At 41.4% G+C, this 18,438-nt stretch overlaps 1 protein-coding gene across 2 annotated transcripts in view; it reads right to left on the reverse strand.

Moving 5' to 3' along the window:
- Positions 1-18,438, reverse strand: part of PEX14 (peroxisomal biogenesis factor 14) — a 77,806-nt gene that overhangs the window by 39,359 nt on the left and 20,009 nt on the right. For both annotated transcript variants that reach the window (XM_084494894.1, XM_084494895.1), the window contains one exon: positions 1,887-1,971. In XM_084494894.1, coding sequence (XP_084351020.1) covers positions 1,887-1,971 — 85 coding nt within the window. The remainder of the gene's footprint in view (positions 1-1,886; positions 1,972-18,438) is intronic.

Here is an 18,438-nt window from a genome sequence, read left to right on the forward strand (position 1 = left end):
CTCCTACTGTTACGTTTTCAAACAAATAATTAGCACAAAGGGAAGGCGGGCTAATTAACAAACAGGAACAAACAAACAGCTCTACCAAACCATTTCTGCTCTTTAGTAATTATTAGCCAAGTAATTCATAAGAAGTATTAGTCGGGCCACAGTTTCTCTCTGCCTCCATCTCCCCACCCTTCCTCTTCTCCCAGTCAGGGATTTATTAAAATTAAACAGATTAGATGGAGCTCCTGATACTAAAAACTGTTCAGCGAAGCCTGCGGTGGGGAAGTGCAGAGCAAACACCAGAGACATTTGTCTCTAAATTGCTCTAAATACCTTCTGCAAATGAAATTCTAACCCAGCTGTGTTGAGAGAGAAAATGAGGAATAACTGGTCATTGTCAGCACAGGAGAAGATCAGGCAGTTATAATATTGCACGATATACTGGGGGCTAAGGATCTCTCGGCAACAATAGATTTTGTATCAGGTTACCCCGGGTAATCAGCACAGCTTTTAGGCTCAGCTTTCCCTTGCTTCATTGCTTCGATGATAGAGTTGAAATCCCCAAGCTTTTATGATTAATTACTCCCCGTAGGTCCACATATTTCAAGGAAAAACTCATGGAGCACGGCGGCCAACAGGCTCCAAATTTTAATGCCATCCTGATGGCAAGGCAGGGCAAGCAACGTACCTAACTATGTGGCTGGAATGCTCTCTAACTGGCGCTAGGACAAGCAGGGAGATGAGCACATTAAAACTGATGGACCCATGAACTACTTGTCATGACAGCATTGCTAAAACACAAGACTGTGCCATTGCCTTCTAGGTCCATTGCTGTTCAAGATGAGCAGAGTGGTGTGTGTACTTAAACTCTCCTCATGACATTGGGTCTCAGGCATCTCAATAAACAGCTCATATCCCCAAACTTATTAAAGTATTTCATAGGCTTCCCTACTTTTTAAAGCCCAAGATCTTTAGCTTTAGAATTTGATGTACTCTGAAGTACTCATGACTTCACCGTTTAAGTGGGTCACTCCCCTCTGAAGTTTGGAGTTTGTATTTTCAGTATCATTCCAAGTGCTTAAAGTGCTCCACAGTGCATGTAATTAACTCCAAGGTATGATTGTCCTTATTATTTACATCTTACATTAAAGATTTAAGCAATAGGGTCCTAAAAAAAGTAGAATCATATGGAAGGCAGCATAATATGGAGTGAACTTCACCTGAAATGCACTCTACGTTGTTGAACAAAACTTTATATTAAAGAAAAAAATAAACAAAATGTAGTTCCTTTATAAATCAAAAAGTAAAATAAATTCTCAGTAGGCAATGCAAAAATACGTTCCACCTGTCTAAGACAATATAGGATTTGTCAGGATCTGTTCTTTCTCTGCTATAGAAAAGGACTAAACTCAGTCAGTAATTTACCATTTCAGCCTGAAAGTCAGGTTGACCCCAAGCTTAACCTTACCCTGATCTTGTTTACTTTTACAAAGTCTTTCGCCCTTCATTCCTCTCCCTGGCTCTCTTCAGAAACAATCGACCTTTTCACCTAGAAGCTGGTCATTCTAAAGCCAACATCACGAAGACTAGAACTGGCCAGCTATTCCACATCTCTAAACCGTCCTCATCTCAGAAAATGTGCAATAATAGTTAACGTGAGAACTTCCAATGTGTCTTCTGTGTTCTACAATTCCACATCTGGTGCCAATATTGCTCTAGTCAGTATGGAAGAAAAGAGTGGTATTTCTTAATTTTTTTTTTTTTTTTTTTTTTTTTTCCTCAGACAGACTACCTGCTTTGTTCTTAGAATCCAGTTTTCCATAGAAATACTTCTTGGCTTTAACCCTAACTCAAACTTCCTCATTATCACTGAGACCGCAAACTTAAAGAGTCCATACCTTTCTTCTTCAGAAATGCTCTTCTGGTTGCAATAGGACTTTGGCGAACTCGTGGATTCTGTAAAAACTTCACTGCTGTCACAATCTGATGAGGGTAGGAGGATTGGAGAAACAGAAGAGAGAAAAAGATCCAAGTTAGGAATGGGCAAATTCCTATTTTACATTATGCATTTTGTACTGCAAAGAAGGCATCGAATCTAACACATGGAGACAGTCTGGAGCTGACACAGATCCAACTTTCAGAGATGGTTCAACAAGCATCAGAGTTTGTGGCTAAACTGTAATCAGTAAATTACAGTATTTCAACCTAGAAGTTTCTGTTTGAATTGCTCTTTCGGCAGGTTGACCTGTACAAAAATCTCTATTAAGATTCTCAGAAGTTTCTGTCATTTACAGTGATCTTCTTACCTAAGTTGGCTCCTACAGTTCATGGCAACCTTGAGACATCGCATGTGATCTGCAACATTAGACTCTTACTAGGAAGAATGATTCCTTTCTTTCTGACTTGAAGTTCCCTGCAAATTCTCAGAGATTAAGGCCTTTTCTGCCATCATTCCAACTCACTGTCAGCTATAAATAAACCTCAGCTTGTCCCGACTGGAAAAGAAGCTACTTCCCGTGTTGTTGATCACACAACAAAAATATCCAAAAAGTCACTTCTCATGACATAAGTGGGTTGGTGAGTGGTTATTTTATGTTCCGCTCTGGTAGAAATCACAGATCATTTTTGTCTAATGACCGACTTCCTCTACGTGCTTCTTTAAGGTGTCATAGCACTTAAAACAAACTCACTTATCCAAACAAAGGATAAAGTCTGGGATAACACTGAACGGCATCAGCAACAATGGCACCAGTTTTTCACATCAGGATTTAGTGCCAGTGACAGGTATTTCCTTTTTTTGTTCGTGTGGTAGGTCAACTTTCCACATACCCTCCTATATTGTTACACACATTATTACATGCTGCTGCACTGGTGAAAAACAGCTGATTTGATTTACTTCTGTACAAAGGCATCTGCTCTGATTGTGGCATCAGGGGGAATAATTTGCTTAAAGTTAACAGCACGTAGGAGATGGACGCATCTATGTGAACTACTGGAAGAGATGACTTCCTTCCTCTCTAGTTAAAAATAACCATGCATAAACAGGGAAGAGGTTTTTTCCCCCAAACAGAGGCCCGTGCTTTCTCCTAAAATGGCGGCACATGGCAGGCCTATGTTAGGTAGCTCTTGAAGAGTTTTACTTAAAACACTTTCAGAAATTCAGTTCCGAAAAGGTTTTCAAAATTTTTCACAGCAGAAAAAGAAAGACAAAATAGCATCACTATTGAAATCACCAAGTTTCATTTTGTGTTTGAATCAAAGCCTTCGAATATGCATTTCTGGTCAGAGAGCAAAGTTCTGATGGGTTTAATGGCACTTTCAATGTACTCCTCGGTGCATTCCATCAATGTTTTTTTTTTTTTTTTTTTTTAAATTGCATCTCTTATTTCTTTAAATACATTAATCAGGCTAGTGTAGGCAAAACGGATCCATTGGACAATGCAATAAACATGAATTATCATCTATCCAACACGCATAATGGCTTAAAAATACATAATAGCAGGTGTAGTTTAAATGATTAGTTATTACACCTGTGGTGGGTCTGATTCAATTGGGGAAAATCATCTTTAATAGGTTAAAAGGTTTAGATCACCAGGCTTCCCTTAAAGTGGCTGTAGAGAGGGTATGATGGAGTACGCTGTCATTACTAATTCATTTAAGAAAAACATGGGGGATACAGCAAAGAACAGCATAAACGAGCGAATCCAATTTAAACATCAGGTAAAGCAGAAAACACCTTTTAAAAAAGCATGATAAATGAATTTGGAAGAGAGATGAAATTGACATATTTATTTTAACGGGAATTTGACAAAGTCCCGGCACACTTCGAAGTTGGGAGGATAAAATGAAGGGGGTATTTTTCATTCTTTTCCTTTTCTTATTTTCCTTCTCCTTTTTTTTTTTTTCTTAAGTTTACATTCAGTAATTTTAAACCATAAAATACTACAGCAAAATACCCCACATAAAGTACATTTTGGTCTCATTTATGTGCACTTGATCTCTCTCCGGCTGAAACGCAGGTGACAGGCAAATCACATATTTAAACAGTGCTGATATTGCTACACCAGATGCAGAAATATGAAGCACACAAACTAATAACTTTAAGGTAATATGCTGAATAAGAAAGATGCCCAAACGAGCAGACCACCAGATATGCGAACATATCAAAACCACTTTCCCTCTAACAATAATTACTTGTTTGTTTCTTCAGGAACTCCTCAACACTCCCTCCCACATTTCGTGAGCGAGAGACACAGACACAAAAGGCCTGCAGACCTGAAATCCTGCAAGCTCTCATATTTAATTATCACTTTTTAAGCATAAAAAAAGCCTGTAAGAAATAAACAGTATTTTTCATTGTGCTATTTTAATCACAACCCTTTTAACGTTTTATTGATTCTAACTCTTTATTAAAACTTATTTTTGCCTTGCAAAAATGTAAACATTTCAGTAGTAAAATTCACTCCAAAATAAACTTCTATTTTATCTCTTCCCTGCATCATTTCCTGCATTATTCACAAAGTTTTTAATCTTAAAACAAAATAAAATTACAGGCAATAACAAACTTCATAAAAAAAAAAAAAAAAAAAAAAAAAAGAACATTTACTCTTCTTTCGAATAATCCCACGTTTTTCATATTTTTGTGTTTGCGTTGTCTCCTGTAGGCTGAGCTGAAACTTCTTCATTTCTGTAATTCATCTTGTGTACGTGAGCCAATCTTGTATACTTACGAACCAATTTTGGCCATGTCAAAACGCCAATATTTTCAACAAACATACCCAAGAACGTTCCTACCTTCTATGGATCATTTTCTTTGCACAAACAAGGGCAGCTGCAGTCCATAATTTAAAAAACAGAAAAAGAAGAAGGAGGGGGGAAGATGAGAAGAAGACTTTGCAATCCTATGTATAGCCGAAAAAAATCATGCAGCAAATAGCACTCTGACTCAGCTGGTAACATTGTTCTGTACTATTTCTGTTGCATTTGTAACACTTCTCCAAATTTTTCTAGTATTAGGACACTGCCAAATAATGTGCATTGTATCACTGCTCCGATTCTTAGATTGCCAGCACACACTGGCCAGCAAACTCGTTTTATCTAGCGGATCAGTTACATATTTCTCTTCATGAAAGCTAACATATTTGGGGTTTAAGAACAAGTTAATCCCATAAACTTGCTATCCCACCAGCTCTTCCCCTGCAGTGACATGGAAGGGGAACATATTTCTGGGCGTATTTCTGGGTGGTGGTGGGTGGGATCCCGCGGCAGGTCCTGTCCTCCAGTTTGATTTTAGAAGATGAATGCTACTATTCATGGATTATATTTGCGTCTGGCCAAATTACATAAATTCAGGCCAAATATTCTGTTCCAATGTCAAAGATATAAAATGGAGACAAGAACTTTATTGCAGATGTTGTGGGAGTGCAGCAGGCTGGTGAAATTCTGGGCCAAAGCACGGCACTTTGACGTTATAGCCAAGGTCCCTCATTTCTAATTTCCCTCCCTTTTGTGTTAATGGGGAAGGTGAAGCCAGCCTTATTTCTTGTTATGCTCAAGACTACATGAAAGCAGTCTAAGCTACTTTATCAGTTACTAGCATTAGAAAAATAAACCTTCAAATTTAAATTGCAGCACCAAATGCCCACTTTCTACCATCTCAAAAAAAAATAATAAAATAAAATAAAACAAAATAAAACAAAAACAAACAAAAAAAACACCACCCTCATCACTAAAAGCTCCACAGGATTTGGTAAAAGAGGTCCACATGGAGAAGAGAAGCAAATGCCACTGGGAGTGCAGCCAGTAAGAGCTCTAATAGATTTCCTAATTCTGGGAACCCTCTGTAGGTTATTACTAAACAGCATTTGTTGATAGACTGAGACTTTGAGATGACCTGTGATGTAAAGGTTGGGTCTGAATTATACGTTGCAAGGGCTGGTATTTTGTCTTTCTGAGTGGATCTGTATCTGTTTAAATGCAACACTTCTTTTCATTAAGCAGAGGCGGCACAGGCCATGAACTATGCACAGACAGTTTACATTACATGTGCGGAAGCAATCAACACTGGCAATATACATGACGTATGTAAAAGAAGTTGGAATTAATTTTTTTCCCAGTGTATTAAAAAATAATAATATGGCAGTATCAACAAACACTCAACCTATTTCAGCCAGAGCAGAAGGCCACAGCTATAGGGCAAATGGAACTGATCAATATATTAGCCTACAGCAACACCCCCTCAGTGTATGGCTGTATGTTCACAAGGCTCCGAAGATTAAATTGTCTGTGAAAGGTTTCTGCACTCCTACTCCAAAGGAGATACCCAGAATCCTGTTAACAAGCATCAGGCTAAAGCCAACTTACGTTTTAACAAGGGCTGACTTAAAAGCCTGGCACTGCGACGAACACGAGAAGCCCTTCGAAGAGAAACGCTGCGTTTTGGTAAGAAAGCAGTGCTCTGTCAGGACTAACTTGACAAATACGGTTAGCGGTGGCACACGGAAATAGTTGCAAAGCAGCTGTTAATCAGGGAAACACATCATAGAACGCTGATGCTAGCACTCGTGAAAAAATGCAAGGGGCTAATTATGAAGCCATATATCTCACTAAAGAGGCGCTGCGCCTCGCGATTGCAGGCAGAGCGCTCGGAGCCGGGGTCCTGGGACACCTCACAGCGCCAGTGCCAGCGTGCTGCTCCTGGCCAAGCCTCCTCCCAACCCACTGGCCTGGGTCCCTAAACGCCCAAGTGATGCTTCCCAGAAACAGCAGGTCAGGCAGGGGAGGCAAATAGGAGCTTCAAAGCTCCTAGGATTTCATTGAAATCTTGGTGAAAATGGACAGAATCAGGGATTTATTTCTGTTGTGAGAGGATGTTGGAAGCTATGAAGTTTGGTAGATCTCAGTGTTGTACAGAGAAAAGTTTTTAAAAGAAAAAAAAAAAAAAGCTGTCATGTAAAACAGAGCAAAGAAAAAATGAATACAATTTAAAGCAAGATTCACAGGAGTCAGAACCAGAAAAGAACAAAGGCAAGGAAGGAACAAGCTTCAAACCGTACCTGAAATTAAGAACCCAGAACTATAAGAGTACAGAAGAGCAACCAAAAAAGGGCAATAAAAACTAAAAAGGAAAAATCCCAGGTGTCCAGAACTCTAACTGACAGTCATATGAATGAAACCCAACTCGAAAGCACGAGTGTAACAGCAAGCAGACAAAAGGCAGGAAAACAAATTCCAGCCGTGACTTCGCCACCCGATTTTCATGAAGCCTTGAAAGAACGAGGTTCCCGAAAGCGAACCCGAATGTGAGCTGGGGGCAGGTGAATTTCCATCCAGCAGCGAGGAGGTAGCGGGCGGCAGGAGGAATAACCTTGGGCTGGCGAGCGGGTGCTAGCGCGGAGCCAGGACTCCCCCTAGCCGAGGCGGGCGCGGGCGGCGGTGCTGAGAGGCAGGCTTCAGCGGCGGAGCCCAAATTAAGTGTTTTCACTCAGTGGAAATGAAATGTTTTGCAAGATGAAACAGAAAGAAAATTGAGGTTTTAGGTAATTACTAGTTGGCATTTACATATCACAGGCTGGTTCAACACCTATTCATTTTCCTCTTTTATTTTCAATTTTTTAAAATTGCTCATTAAAATGAACACATGACAGGGACGGGGGGAAAAATTACTCTTCCTCTTTTTCCCGAGGACTACAAAATCCAGATCTACTTTAAATACATTTATCTATAATTATCACATACAAAAAAGCCTTACTTAATTTACATTAATAGGGTGACCAAAAAAAAAAAATTTGATAAAAGCCAGGAAAAAAAAATCCCAAGCTGAGCTGTCTTGGTGTCATCTTGTTGTGCCTACTTGGTTCCAGGGACAGCCCCCGCGCAGCCGAGACCCCTGCGCTCCCTGCGCGTGCGAGCGTGGAGGCAGGCGCTGCAAAGCCCCCGTGCACGCTGCCACCCCGCTGCCATCCCTCCCACCCCGCAGGTTAGCTCCTGGGGCACGCTTTCAGCTGCTTTCTTTCCTTTCAGCACACTTTCCCCCCATTTCCTCTGCTATTCTTGCTCCGAAGGAGCGACTCCACGTAGTCCCCGTTCTCGGATTCTTTGTTCCAGGAGGCACTTCGCGTTTCCTCCAGCTGTTCGGAGAGGCATGACCTTTCCACCTTCTTTATTCACACCGAACCAGTCTTTCCTCACATAACCTCACCATTTCCAGGGATCCCGAGCTGCAGCTTGAATGAGCCTCACGGTCTCTCCCAGCACTGTGGCCTCTCCATCCAGATTCCCATTGTTCAGTTAAATATTTCCCATGCGTACCCCTTAATTTTCCTGCACCCTCCAGCTTTTTTAATTTTAACCTTGCGAAAGTCTTATTTAACCCCACGCTGCATTCCAGGATACAATTTGTATGAAAAATGCTGTATAAAATAAAGTTTTATTGTATCATATGTTAAGGACATAAAACATCCCTGATAGAAGTGTACAGGAGCTGACATGATAGACTAATATATTTTAAGGTCTATTGTGTAAATATGTATTTAGGGAATTCTAAAGCATGGTATTATTGACCCAAGTCTCTCTTAAAACACAATGATATATGGAGTGAAAGCCCTTATGAAAAGTAGCAACTTCGTCTGTGTAGTAGTCACCTTTCAAAGTGAAATATCTCTGCCATCTTCAGTTTCTTCTGATTCAATTTAAAACATAGTGGACATCCTGATAAAATTCCTCTCTTTTTATCAGAAATAATGCTCATTCAGGTAACACTTCCATGCGTAAAACTGAAGGGAAGAAGAAACCTTTGCTCATGCTTTAAAGGAAATGTACAATAACTATATTTCTACACACAATGTGCTCTGTATTCTTTTAATTCCAAAAGGAATACAGCTCCGAATGAGACATTGTAACACCAGGCTTAAGGCCACACAAACTGTTACAGACAAGTGATAAATGCTAGAAAAACACCTTGTAGGAAGTATTAGCAGAACAGCAAACCTTGTCTTCAGCTGAAAATGCAGCCATAATACATTTTAAGCAATAAGTAGCACAAACCTTTTATCTGGAGTTCAAACATTCAATTTTTTTAACTGAAAAGGAAAGATATAATCTCACTTTGGGAGGGAAACTTTTTAAAAATCCCCTTTTTGTACTTCTGCCTAAAGTTAAGTTGCAAGCTTCCTCCAGCCACCAGAACCACCAAAGAAGGTATTAGAGCAAGATGAACAGGATGGAGGGGAGGGAAGATAATGCCTGCGATCCAACTGGCAGCAAATTATTTGAAGTTCTGTTTACATAAAAATGGCAATAACCTCAGCGCTGAATGCACGGGATCATTGTGGATAATATATGGACTAGAGAGGCAGTGCCTCGTGCAAGTAGGTAAGGCATACAGCTTCCAAGTGTGCCTCAAGCCAGCGTGCCATGATCAGGTCAACAAAATGATTCAACAGGACCCAAGAAAGGTGCCAGACAGATGACGAAAGGTTAAAACTGACTAAAGAGAAGCTGATTTTTAAACTTTTCAGGCAATACCCAATTTATACATCTCGTTTCTCCCTTCTTATAGAAGGAAGCGTAGGGATCATTGAGGCTCTGTGCTGTAAAATTAATGCAAGTGTCAAGTTGTTGAGCTGAATCATTCCAAAGGAATGCAATGACTCAGTGTCCAAGATGCTCACTACAGCAGAACCGTGAGATCATTCTGTGGCTCCACAACTGAAAAAAAAAATTAAAAAAGCACGAATCTTCAGGGAGCAGATGGGCAGCATCTCCAGCTCTTACCTTTCCCACTGCTCTCCCCCTGTTGCCATTCCTGAAGAGCTCACAACAGCTATGGGAAGAAATCTTTTACCCTATTATCTTCACACATGCACAAAGTCAAAAAACAACGAACCAGTAACTTACTACGTCTTCATTCTTTTAACTGCAGCATGGAAAAGGACTGCTGGAGCTTCATTCACATGCTGGGGAGCTAGAAGATGACTCAAGAATAGGAAGTCTGTGTCACATCTAACAATTGTGCCTGAATACTTCAAATGGCCATTGAATGGTAGTCTCCAGAAGGCGACATCAATCAAAAAGGATGGGATCGTTGCTCAGACTTACACGGGTCCTTCTAATTCCACAGTTGGGAGACTGGCAAGTACTAGGAATATGACAGCTTAGATTTAATGCAAAAGAACTGGAAGTAGATCCCATCTGTGGAAGATGCTAGTAAAGATGTTTCAGACTGAAGTAACTCAAATGGACATGAAAAAATCAGCAAGCTAATAGTCCTTGAACCTGCTATTTCAAGCACCTCATTTAATAGCTCCATAGGAAATGCAGGTTAGAAACAGTGTCATCCCTCCTGCAACGAAACCCCAAACTATTAGGAGAGAAGTCAGGGGGCTGTGCTGGTATTATATGGAAGATCCTAAAGCCAGAATACATAAGGAGCTACAGGAGGAAAGTACTTGGTTTCTGGCAAATCTAGCAAACAAAAGGTTTCATGTTGGAAAGATTAAAGAAGCTGGAAATTGTGACAGGTGCACAATAAATCATGCAAACCACAGCAGTTGAGAAGTAATAGCAAAAGAAGAAGGGCTTGGAACACTTGAAGACCTTAATGTAAATTTAATATTTTACTTAGAGCTCTTTGGGACAAGAATAGTCGTTTTACTCTATATTTGCAGAGTGCCTGGTGCTGGTCTGCAACTGGCCTCCTAGACACTTATTACAACACAAATAATAAAGACTGAGCAGACCGTGCACTTTGTTCCTGCTGTTAATTGCCCCATTAAGGGAAAAAATAAGTAAGGGGCAAGAAATCTGATTGGCCAGAGCTGCCTAGTCTATAGGGATTGCAAGTGTAATAATTTTATAGATTTGAAAGCAGCTGCGTCCCTTGTCTTTGTCCAGTTCTCAGCAGAAGGAAGCACACATCACATTTCTCCTTCATTTGTAGGCACTTGCATGAGCAGTTTCAAAAGTAACTGAGCTGCCCTGGCAATTCAGGATGCTTCCTCTAGAAAAGGAGTGAAACACAACATAAGGGCAAACACAGAGAACATTTCCACTGTAGCTGCCCACGGCATTAATATTCTACAAAGAATGAGTCCATTTCACTTCCCCATGGGGAAAATCTGGCATTTTTCATTGATATGTTACATTCTCTGCTTAAAGAAATAACACATATAGGTGTCAGGAAAAATTCAGAATGCTGTTGCACCTACACAGGAGACAGCATACACCAAAAAATCGTGGGTACTGTACTGATCACCAGCTCCCATCTCTTGAAACACTTGAGTAAGATCCCACCATCGTAAGCTAAATTAAAATGTCCAAGGGAATTGGTTCTAGAGACAATTATTCTCAAACTAGGGTGCTCCTGCCTAGTTTCTACACAGAAATTTGGGTCCAAACCAGGAAGGTTTACAAAATCAGAGAAGCTTCAAAATTCTGCTTCTACTGGTTTTTGTTTTCCTTAAACCTTGGCACAGCCAGCACATGTCAGGGACTATCATAATTATACTCTTTATGTGCTGAAAAATTAATAAACAATTACTCACTTCAGGAAAAAAAGAAAGCAGCCTTTTTCCTTGACAAATGCTGCAGAGAGCATCAGCAATCTCTCTGAAATCTGGGTCCACACCACAGCAAGGGATGAGCACCAATGTAGGAACAGGCACTACTGCTTCTGAGAGCTGGCAGAGCTGAAAGCTCGACTCGGCGGCGCTGCAAACGCTGTGCTCAGTACTGCACCCACCCGTAGCAGCCTCCTGTCTTTGTAACAGAAGAAAGAAGATTCAGCCTTCACTTCTGCTTTGGCCCAACACAGGCTGTTCAATCAATTTCTACTTCCACAAAGTCCAAAATGGGAGGAAGTGTTTGAAATGCACCCGTTTTAATCCTGCCAGGCCAAAAAGAGCTTGTGTGTTGTGGTTGTGGCTGGAAACTGAGGGTTACACTGCAGCAGCTTCCCTGTGGTAGGAATTGACACTCACCTTCCCAGGAAATCAGGAGAATGGTAAAAAACAAAACAAACAAAAAATTCACCATTCTTCCCTGAACAAATAGGTGAGACAACAAGTGTCTGGGATGCTGATAAATTCTTACTGAAATTTATTTGTGGTCCAAATCTTGACTAAAATCTGCATTCAACTAGCTCTTCCCTAAAAGACTAGGGAATATTAGCTTCCTTCTGAATCCAGAGGGAACTCGGGTGCACTTGCACTGAAAGGCTTCCAATTTTCTTTAAAATAGTAAATAAAATTAAATAATTTCCACATATCCTTTTTTAAGCAGACCCATGCTACTCAGTCTTCTCCCCACCTTAAATCAATGGTAACCCAATTCAAATGCCTTACAGCTCTGTCTGAGAACTAGTGGAGAGATCAACGCTTTTTATCTTAAGGATTATGGATCGCTACTTGGCTGACTAACGCACCCAACAGCCCATTAGAAATGCCACAAAAGGCTCCCTGTTTCTCCTTCCACCCCTCGGATTTGAGAGAGCAGCACATAAAACTTCGCCCCTCCATGTTGTAGTTCTTAGCCTGCCTGCCTTGTTTCATACTCTAAACATACCAAGATTTATTAACCTTTACAGTAAAAACAAATAAAATAATGATGAAGTAAAAACGCAGTGATGTAAGGGCTGCAGCTAGCACCGTTTATCTGTGGAAATCCAATTAGTGCTCAAGTGGCAGAGATACCTGGAAAAGTGCTCACAATCAAATCAAAAAATGATACAAAAACATTAACCTGATGGCTAAAAACTCCACATTTAAACATTTAAAGTAATAAAGGCGCTTTTATTGAGTATTTTCTATATTTCATTAGGTTCCAAATTGACGAGGAGCCCTAGAGATGCATTTCCTGGGCTTTTGGATCCCTCGACCAAATGCTTGACTTTGTTGTTGTTGTTGTAAAACAAAAAAAGCACAAGCGTTTCTCGCTAGAATGGCAACCTTCTTTCTGCAGCAGCAACCACAGGAACAACTGCATGTGCAGGAAATGCTGGGGGAGCCTATGAAGATATTCTTAGATCTCACACATTCATTCTGTGCTCACCATGACAAGAGCAGAAATGTCGTTTGAATTACTTTTCCATTTGAGAGTGTCTGGATTCACCTTTACCGCTATTGCTGCACTCTACCAGAAGTTCTTCTCTCTCAAAACCATTACATCACGGCCCTTTGCTGGAAAACCGATCACGGTGATGAGACGGTTGTCAAAAAGGCAAGTAGCTCCTATCCACCTTGGTGGTCTCAAAAGACAAGAGAGGGACTGAACTAATGGTGAGATTAGTGAAGACTTAGTCGTAGTGCCCTCCAACTAGGTCTCTTTTACAACATTTACAGAAAAAGCACGCAGTACAATGCCCATGCTCCATCTGAGGCTTTATCTTTCTGGATACTATGACTCTGCTGCTTTTTGTCAGCATTAAATTCACTTATTTTTTAAAAGAGAATCAGAAGAGAGTCACTGTCAATGAACAAACGACTAAACTTCTCAGTAACAATTTTCTTCATCTCTCTAAAACCACAGAGCATGAGATAACACTTGATAAGTCTGGAAGCATCTCATTGAACCCTACCCATTGGTTTGCTTACAGCAAAAATGTCACACTTGTTTCCGGCATTAATTCATGCATGCTGCTCTTAAACTTCATACAGAGGAGTTGAATATACACATTCAGAACAGGCTGCATTAAATGAAAAATATAATGTACTTAAATTCCCTTCCAGTGTGAATTTATTTAGTTAAAAGAAGCAAAGTTCCTAAAAATACACAGAAAGTACAAAAAAAAAATGAAAAGGGCTCCTTTCTTTCAGCTATTGCAGGATTGCTGCCTCCTATTTGTTTTCTGTATTTTGTCCATCTATTTTTAAAAGTCCTCAAGTCTTTACCACCTTTCTAGGGAGAAGATTTCATTACAGATCACTGTCAGGATTTTTACCTAATGTTAACCCTTGCGATTCTTTTCCTTAGTATGAATCCACTACTTAAAAATAAAGAATTAAACATATGAACAGCTTGGATTGTAAGTACCAGGTACCTGAAAAGTAGTTATTTCCTGACTTTGCTGTTTCACTGGGCTGCTACTCATTCTCACATGTTCATAACTGACTGGCCCTGTGTGTGGTATTCTCTTTCTGCAGCAAATATTCATGAATTACCTTTTAGATGCCTAGGAGTACAGCCTGTCTTCAGGGAGCAATTTCTATGTCTCTTTAACTTCTGTGTTTGGTGTGTAGCAAATTATAAAGAGGAATGTGATACCTGGAATTTGCACGCTGAAATGTAAAATGTTTAAAATAAAAAAAATAAGGGGGAAAAAAAACCACTATACCAAACAGATTCAACACAGCAACATTTAGATTCCCCTCCTCTCCTTCCCCTGTGATCAACTGGGATGAGTACTGGGTAAGAATCAGTGGTGAGAGACCTCCTGCTCCTGTTTGGAGTATAAAGAGTCCTGTTTTATTATTCTGCATTTGCATGTGGCAGCAAATGTGTAAATGTTTTAATAATACAAAAAATCCCAATAGAGTGGAGGAGGAGGATATGAAATAAAGAAATACAAGGACATTTACTTTCTTGAGAGTGAGACAGAAAGGGAAAGAGAGAAAAAAGATGACACGATAAGGGACATAGCAAGCTTTCTGGGGTATATCTGGAAAAAACTAGAAGAGAAATCATTAGGAAGTCCATAGTGCATCTACAGTGATACAGTGCGGATCAATTCATTTAACACTGCCCTGTACATTTACAGAAAAGTACTTTTGATATAATAAAGGCTCATAAACACAAAGAAATTGGGTTAGACCTGTTTCGAATTCCTGCCAAACAATGGTTCAGAAAAATGAAGCTCTATTTTAATTAGCTCGACTCAAGAGTGATTTGATAACAGCAGATGCTGTCTGGATGCTTTCAGCTTGATGGGCTCCACATACATGAACTTAAGAGTGGCTTTGATGCAATTAGACCTGTCTCTCTCCTTTAACATGTGTTAGGCTCTGGAACCCATGGCCTGTGTGTATTTAACATCTTGAACAAGGACATTGACACTCTTCCTCATTCTGCTCCAAATCTGTGGAGCTACAGCAAAGAAGAGGTGGCTTACCTGGGGCTTGCCCATGGCATTTCAACAGCTTGACGACAGAAAAGAAAGGGCACCAACACCTTACCCACAACGTAATGTTAAGATCTGTTTCTCCCATAAACCACATTTCCTTGCACGCAGTTTTTATAGTCATGGTTAGTCCCTGCTCTGTCAACTGCTGCTTCAGCTTATGTCATCTTCTGAAAAAAAATGGAGGGACTCACTAATTCCATGCATCCTTTTCAGTCCTGTATTACCAGAAGATGCTTCACACTAACACACTGCACCCGAACAACCACAGTACAGTCCTCCCACCTCCTGCCCACCATTTTTGTTCAGAGCCAACTTCTTCCACTCCTGGGAACATCTGTGCGCTGACACCTTAGAGCACCCTTCGCCTTTCTGAAGTGATCTAACTACCTCTCTCCGTAGCCATAAAGCACAGACATTTGCTAAAGGACACATGCAACATAGGAGCTGCTTCAGTGCGTCGGGGACAAGGCTAATAGAAGGTCTTGATTTGTTAATTATCTGTCTGTTTGTCACAGCTGGGCTGTAAGGAGCGGGTGGGGGAGAAGCTTTCTGCTCAGCTCTATCTTTCTCTAAATGCTGAATTAGGCTGTCAAAACCTTCATCCCACCACGAGAGGCTGTGAAAAGAAGAGCCAGGCGATCCTTTTCTTCCTTCTTCTCCCAGCAGGATATGCTGTTTCAGATGTCCTACCCTCCCACCACGTCTCTGGAAATGTATATGGCATATATAAAGTGACCTTCACACCACCGCACTGTGCCCAGTTTAGTCAAGGGACATTAGCGGACCCGAGCACGATAAATCAGGGAGGAAATCCCAGTGCCAGGAGAGCAAGCAAGAGGCATTTATTCTGCAAGGAGCCCTAAAGTTGCTACCTGCTTGAATCAGCAGTTTCAGAGCAGGGTTTTGGAAGGCAGAAGGCTTGGCCCCTGTGAGAGCAGACAGCTAGATATACATGGAGCGATAAAGGGGTGGGGTAGCGGCAAGATTCCCTTTCTTCTTACAGCTCTGCCCCACGTAATCCTCTAAGTAGGAGCAAAAGTTCAGGCTGTGAAATGGGATAACGCATGGAATACCCCCATGGAGACAAAGCTAGAAAAGCAGAAAGCAGGCTGTGATGTAGCAGTATTTACTAAAAATGCTTACGCCTCTGAAATCCAGTTAAATGTGGCCGTTAAGCCATGAGAGCCTAGGGAGATCCCCACCCACTCCTCCGTTTTCCCTGCAGGCCACGTCCAGAGCATCCCATCACTCAAGTCCTCTCCTCAACAGGCCCTGGATTATGAAAAATCCCCTGCAGGAGCTTCCCACATGCAAGAGACACACCCCTTTCCTACCACCAGCGATGCTTCGCCTTTGAGGTGTGGGAGGCTCAAAATTTATTCCAGGTACACAGGGGTGCTGCCTGCTTGGGATGGGAAAATTGGGAGCATTCAGCTCTGGCTTTATGCAGCTGATCAGATGCTGTAAAGTCACCTGAGCCAGGGAAAAAAATGACCAGAAGCATTCCCCTAGTCCATTGCAACATAAACGGAGGTGCCTCAAGTTAACGTTTGTTTGTTTTACTCTTACAACAGCCAAGGAGCACATACAGGCAGGACACAAGTCAAACTCTCAAAGCAATTTTCTTCTGTGGACTGTCTTCAATAATTTGAAGAAAATGGTGCTTTTCTTCTTTTGAGCTCGGGTCCCTTAGAATCAGCGTTCCAATTTCTGGTGTGACCCACCCAGCAGTGCACAGCAAGGCAGCTGGAAGGGTAGGATAAGAGCTGTGGTCTCCTAGCCTCATTATTTAGTCCTGGGCACTAAAACAAATGACACTTTCCTGCACAGACAAATCCTACATTCCCCAAACGGGAACTGCTGAGAACTCCACTGGGGATGAAACACCAGTCTTTAGCTTTCATCAGGTAAAGTTAATAGATCCATTTCAGGGAACATTTGCAGAGCTTGTCCCTTGAAAATGAAATTTGCTAAAGCACTGCTTCTCAAACCTTCTGCACGCTTGACTCCCTTCTGCACTCCTCTGTCCTGGTGGCTCATCCCACATTCCTCAGCTGAAACGGTAGCAAGTTCCTTCTGGAGAACGAGAGTTACTGGAATAAATGCTAACTCTTCAAACCAGGAGAAACAGAACTCCTGATAGCAATTAAAAGTAGAAAGCTGTTTACTGGCGAGTAACTTTGTGACTTCCTTTGAAGCCTTTTGCATCCCTTTGGGGGTCATAACCTAAGTTTGAGAAACACTGCTTTAAGGAACTTAACTATAAAGAGGAGCAGGTGATGACATAGCATTGTTCCCCACCCTACACCTACATAAGAGTTTAGAAGCAATTTCCCAGCAGGTCCTGGTGGCTTCAGCCCCTTTGCCTTCAAAAGCTCTGCCCTACAGTGATACAGACTCATGGGTGCTGAGATGATGCTTGAGATAAAGACCCGGTAGCATCATCGATAATACAACCAATGCAGCAGTCAGCATTAATTATTCCAAACCACTTACAGGGGCAAGGCCTGTGTCTCTTAAAACATCTGTCTCTCAATCTTCTGGTCTTTAATAAAACCACCCTCCCAGCCATAGGGTGTAACTGGAATTGTACGTACGCATGTGCATGCAAAAACAGAAATGCATAAGGAGAGATTCAGGTCCTCATTAAAAAATGGAATAAATAAGAATTCACCAAGGAATTCTGCCAGAGTCTGATTTCCAGATCTGGTTTTGCTGCATTCTTGCCCACAGCCTGCAGAGTTCTGGGTGCCTCCCTATCCTTCTCCAGCTGCACAGTCCTCTTCAAATTCAGACTTCTTGCACCTATAATTACTAGGTGCCCTGTGCCAGGCTCCTTTAATTAACCAACCCAACTCTTCCCCCTTTGGGATCAGACTAAGCTCTTTTTTATTAGTTCCATCATTTCAGTATCTAGGTTATCCGAAGTTATCTAAGCAGGAGAACTTCTACCACTCCGTGAGTGGGACTGAGGGGTGCAAATGACCTCCAAAGCACCTGTCCTCTTCCCTGCAGAAGAGACAGAGAAAGCAAGGCAATGAACCAAGGGGATACGGCACGAGGGGCTGCTGCAACACCTTTCAAACCTAATTACATCAGCAAAAATGAAACAGCTCAAAAACCTCAGGAAAATGCCTGGCATGAGGGGGACCCCGGTGGGCCAGTTAGATGCTGCGACAGCGCTGACTGCTTCAGCCTGCAGTCAAGAGGAGAGGCAAGAACAGCATTCCCTTACTTGTTGTTACACTGGAGCCAACCTCATTATTTTCAGGGCTCCAAGAAAGCGACGAGCATTCCTGGAGAGCTCTACTACTTCCCCAAGCCTCCCGCTCCCC

The sequence above is a fragment of the Aythya ferina genome (genome assembly GCF_964211825.1).
Source record: "Aythya ferina genome assembly, chromosome: 21".
Classification (NCBI taxonomy): domain Eukaryota; kingdom Metazoa; phylum Chordata; class Aves; order Anseriformes; family Anatidae; genus Aythya; species Aythya ferina.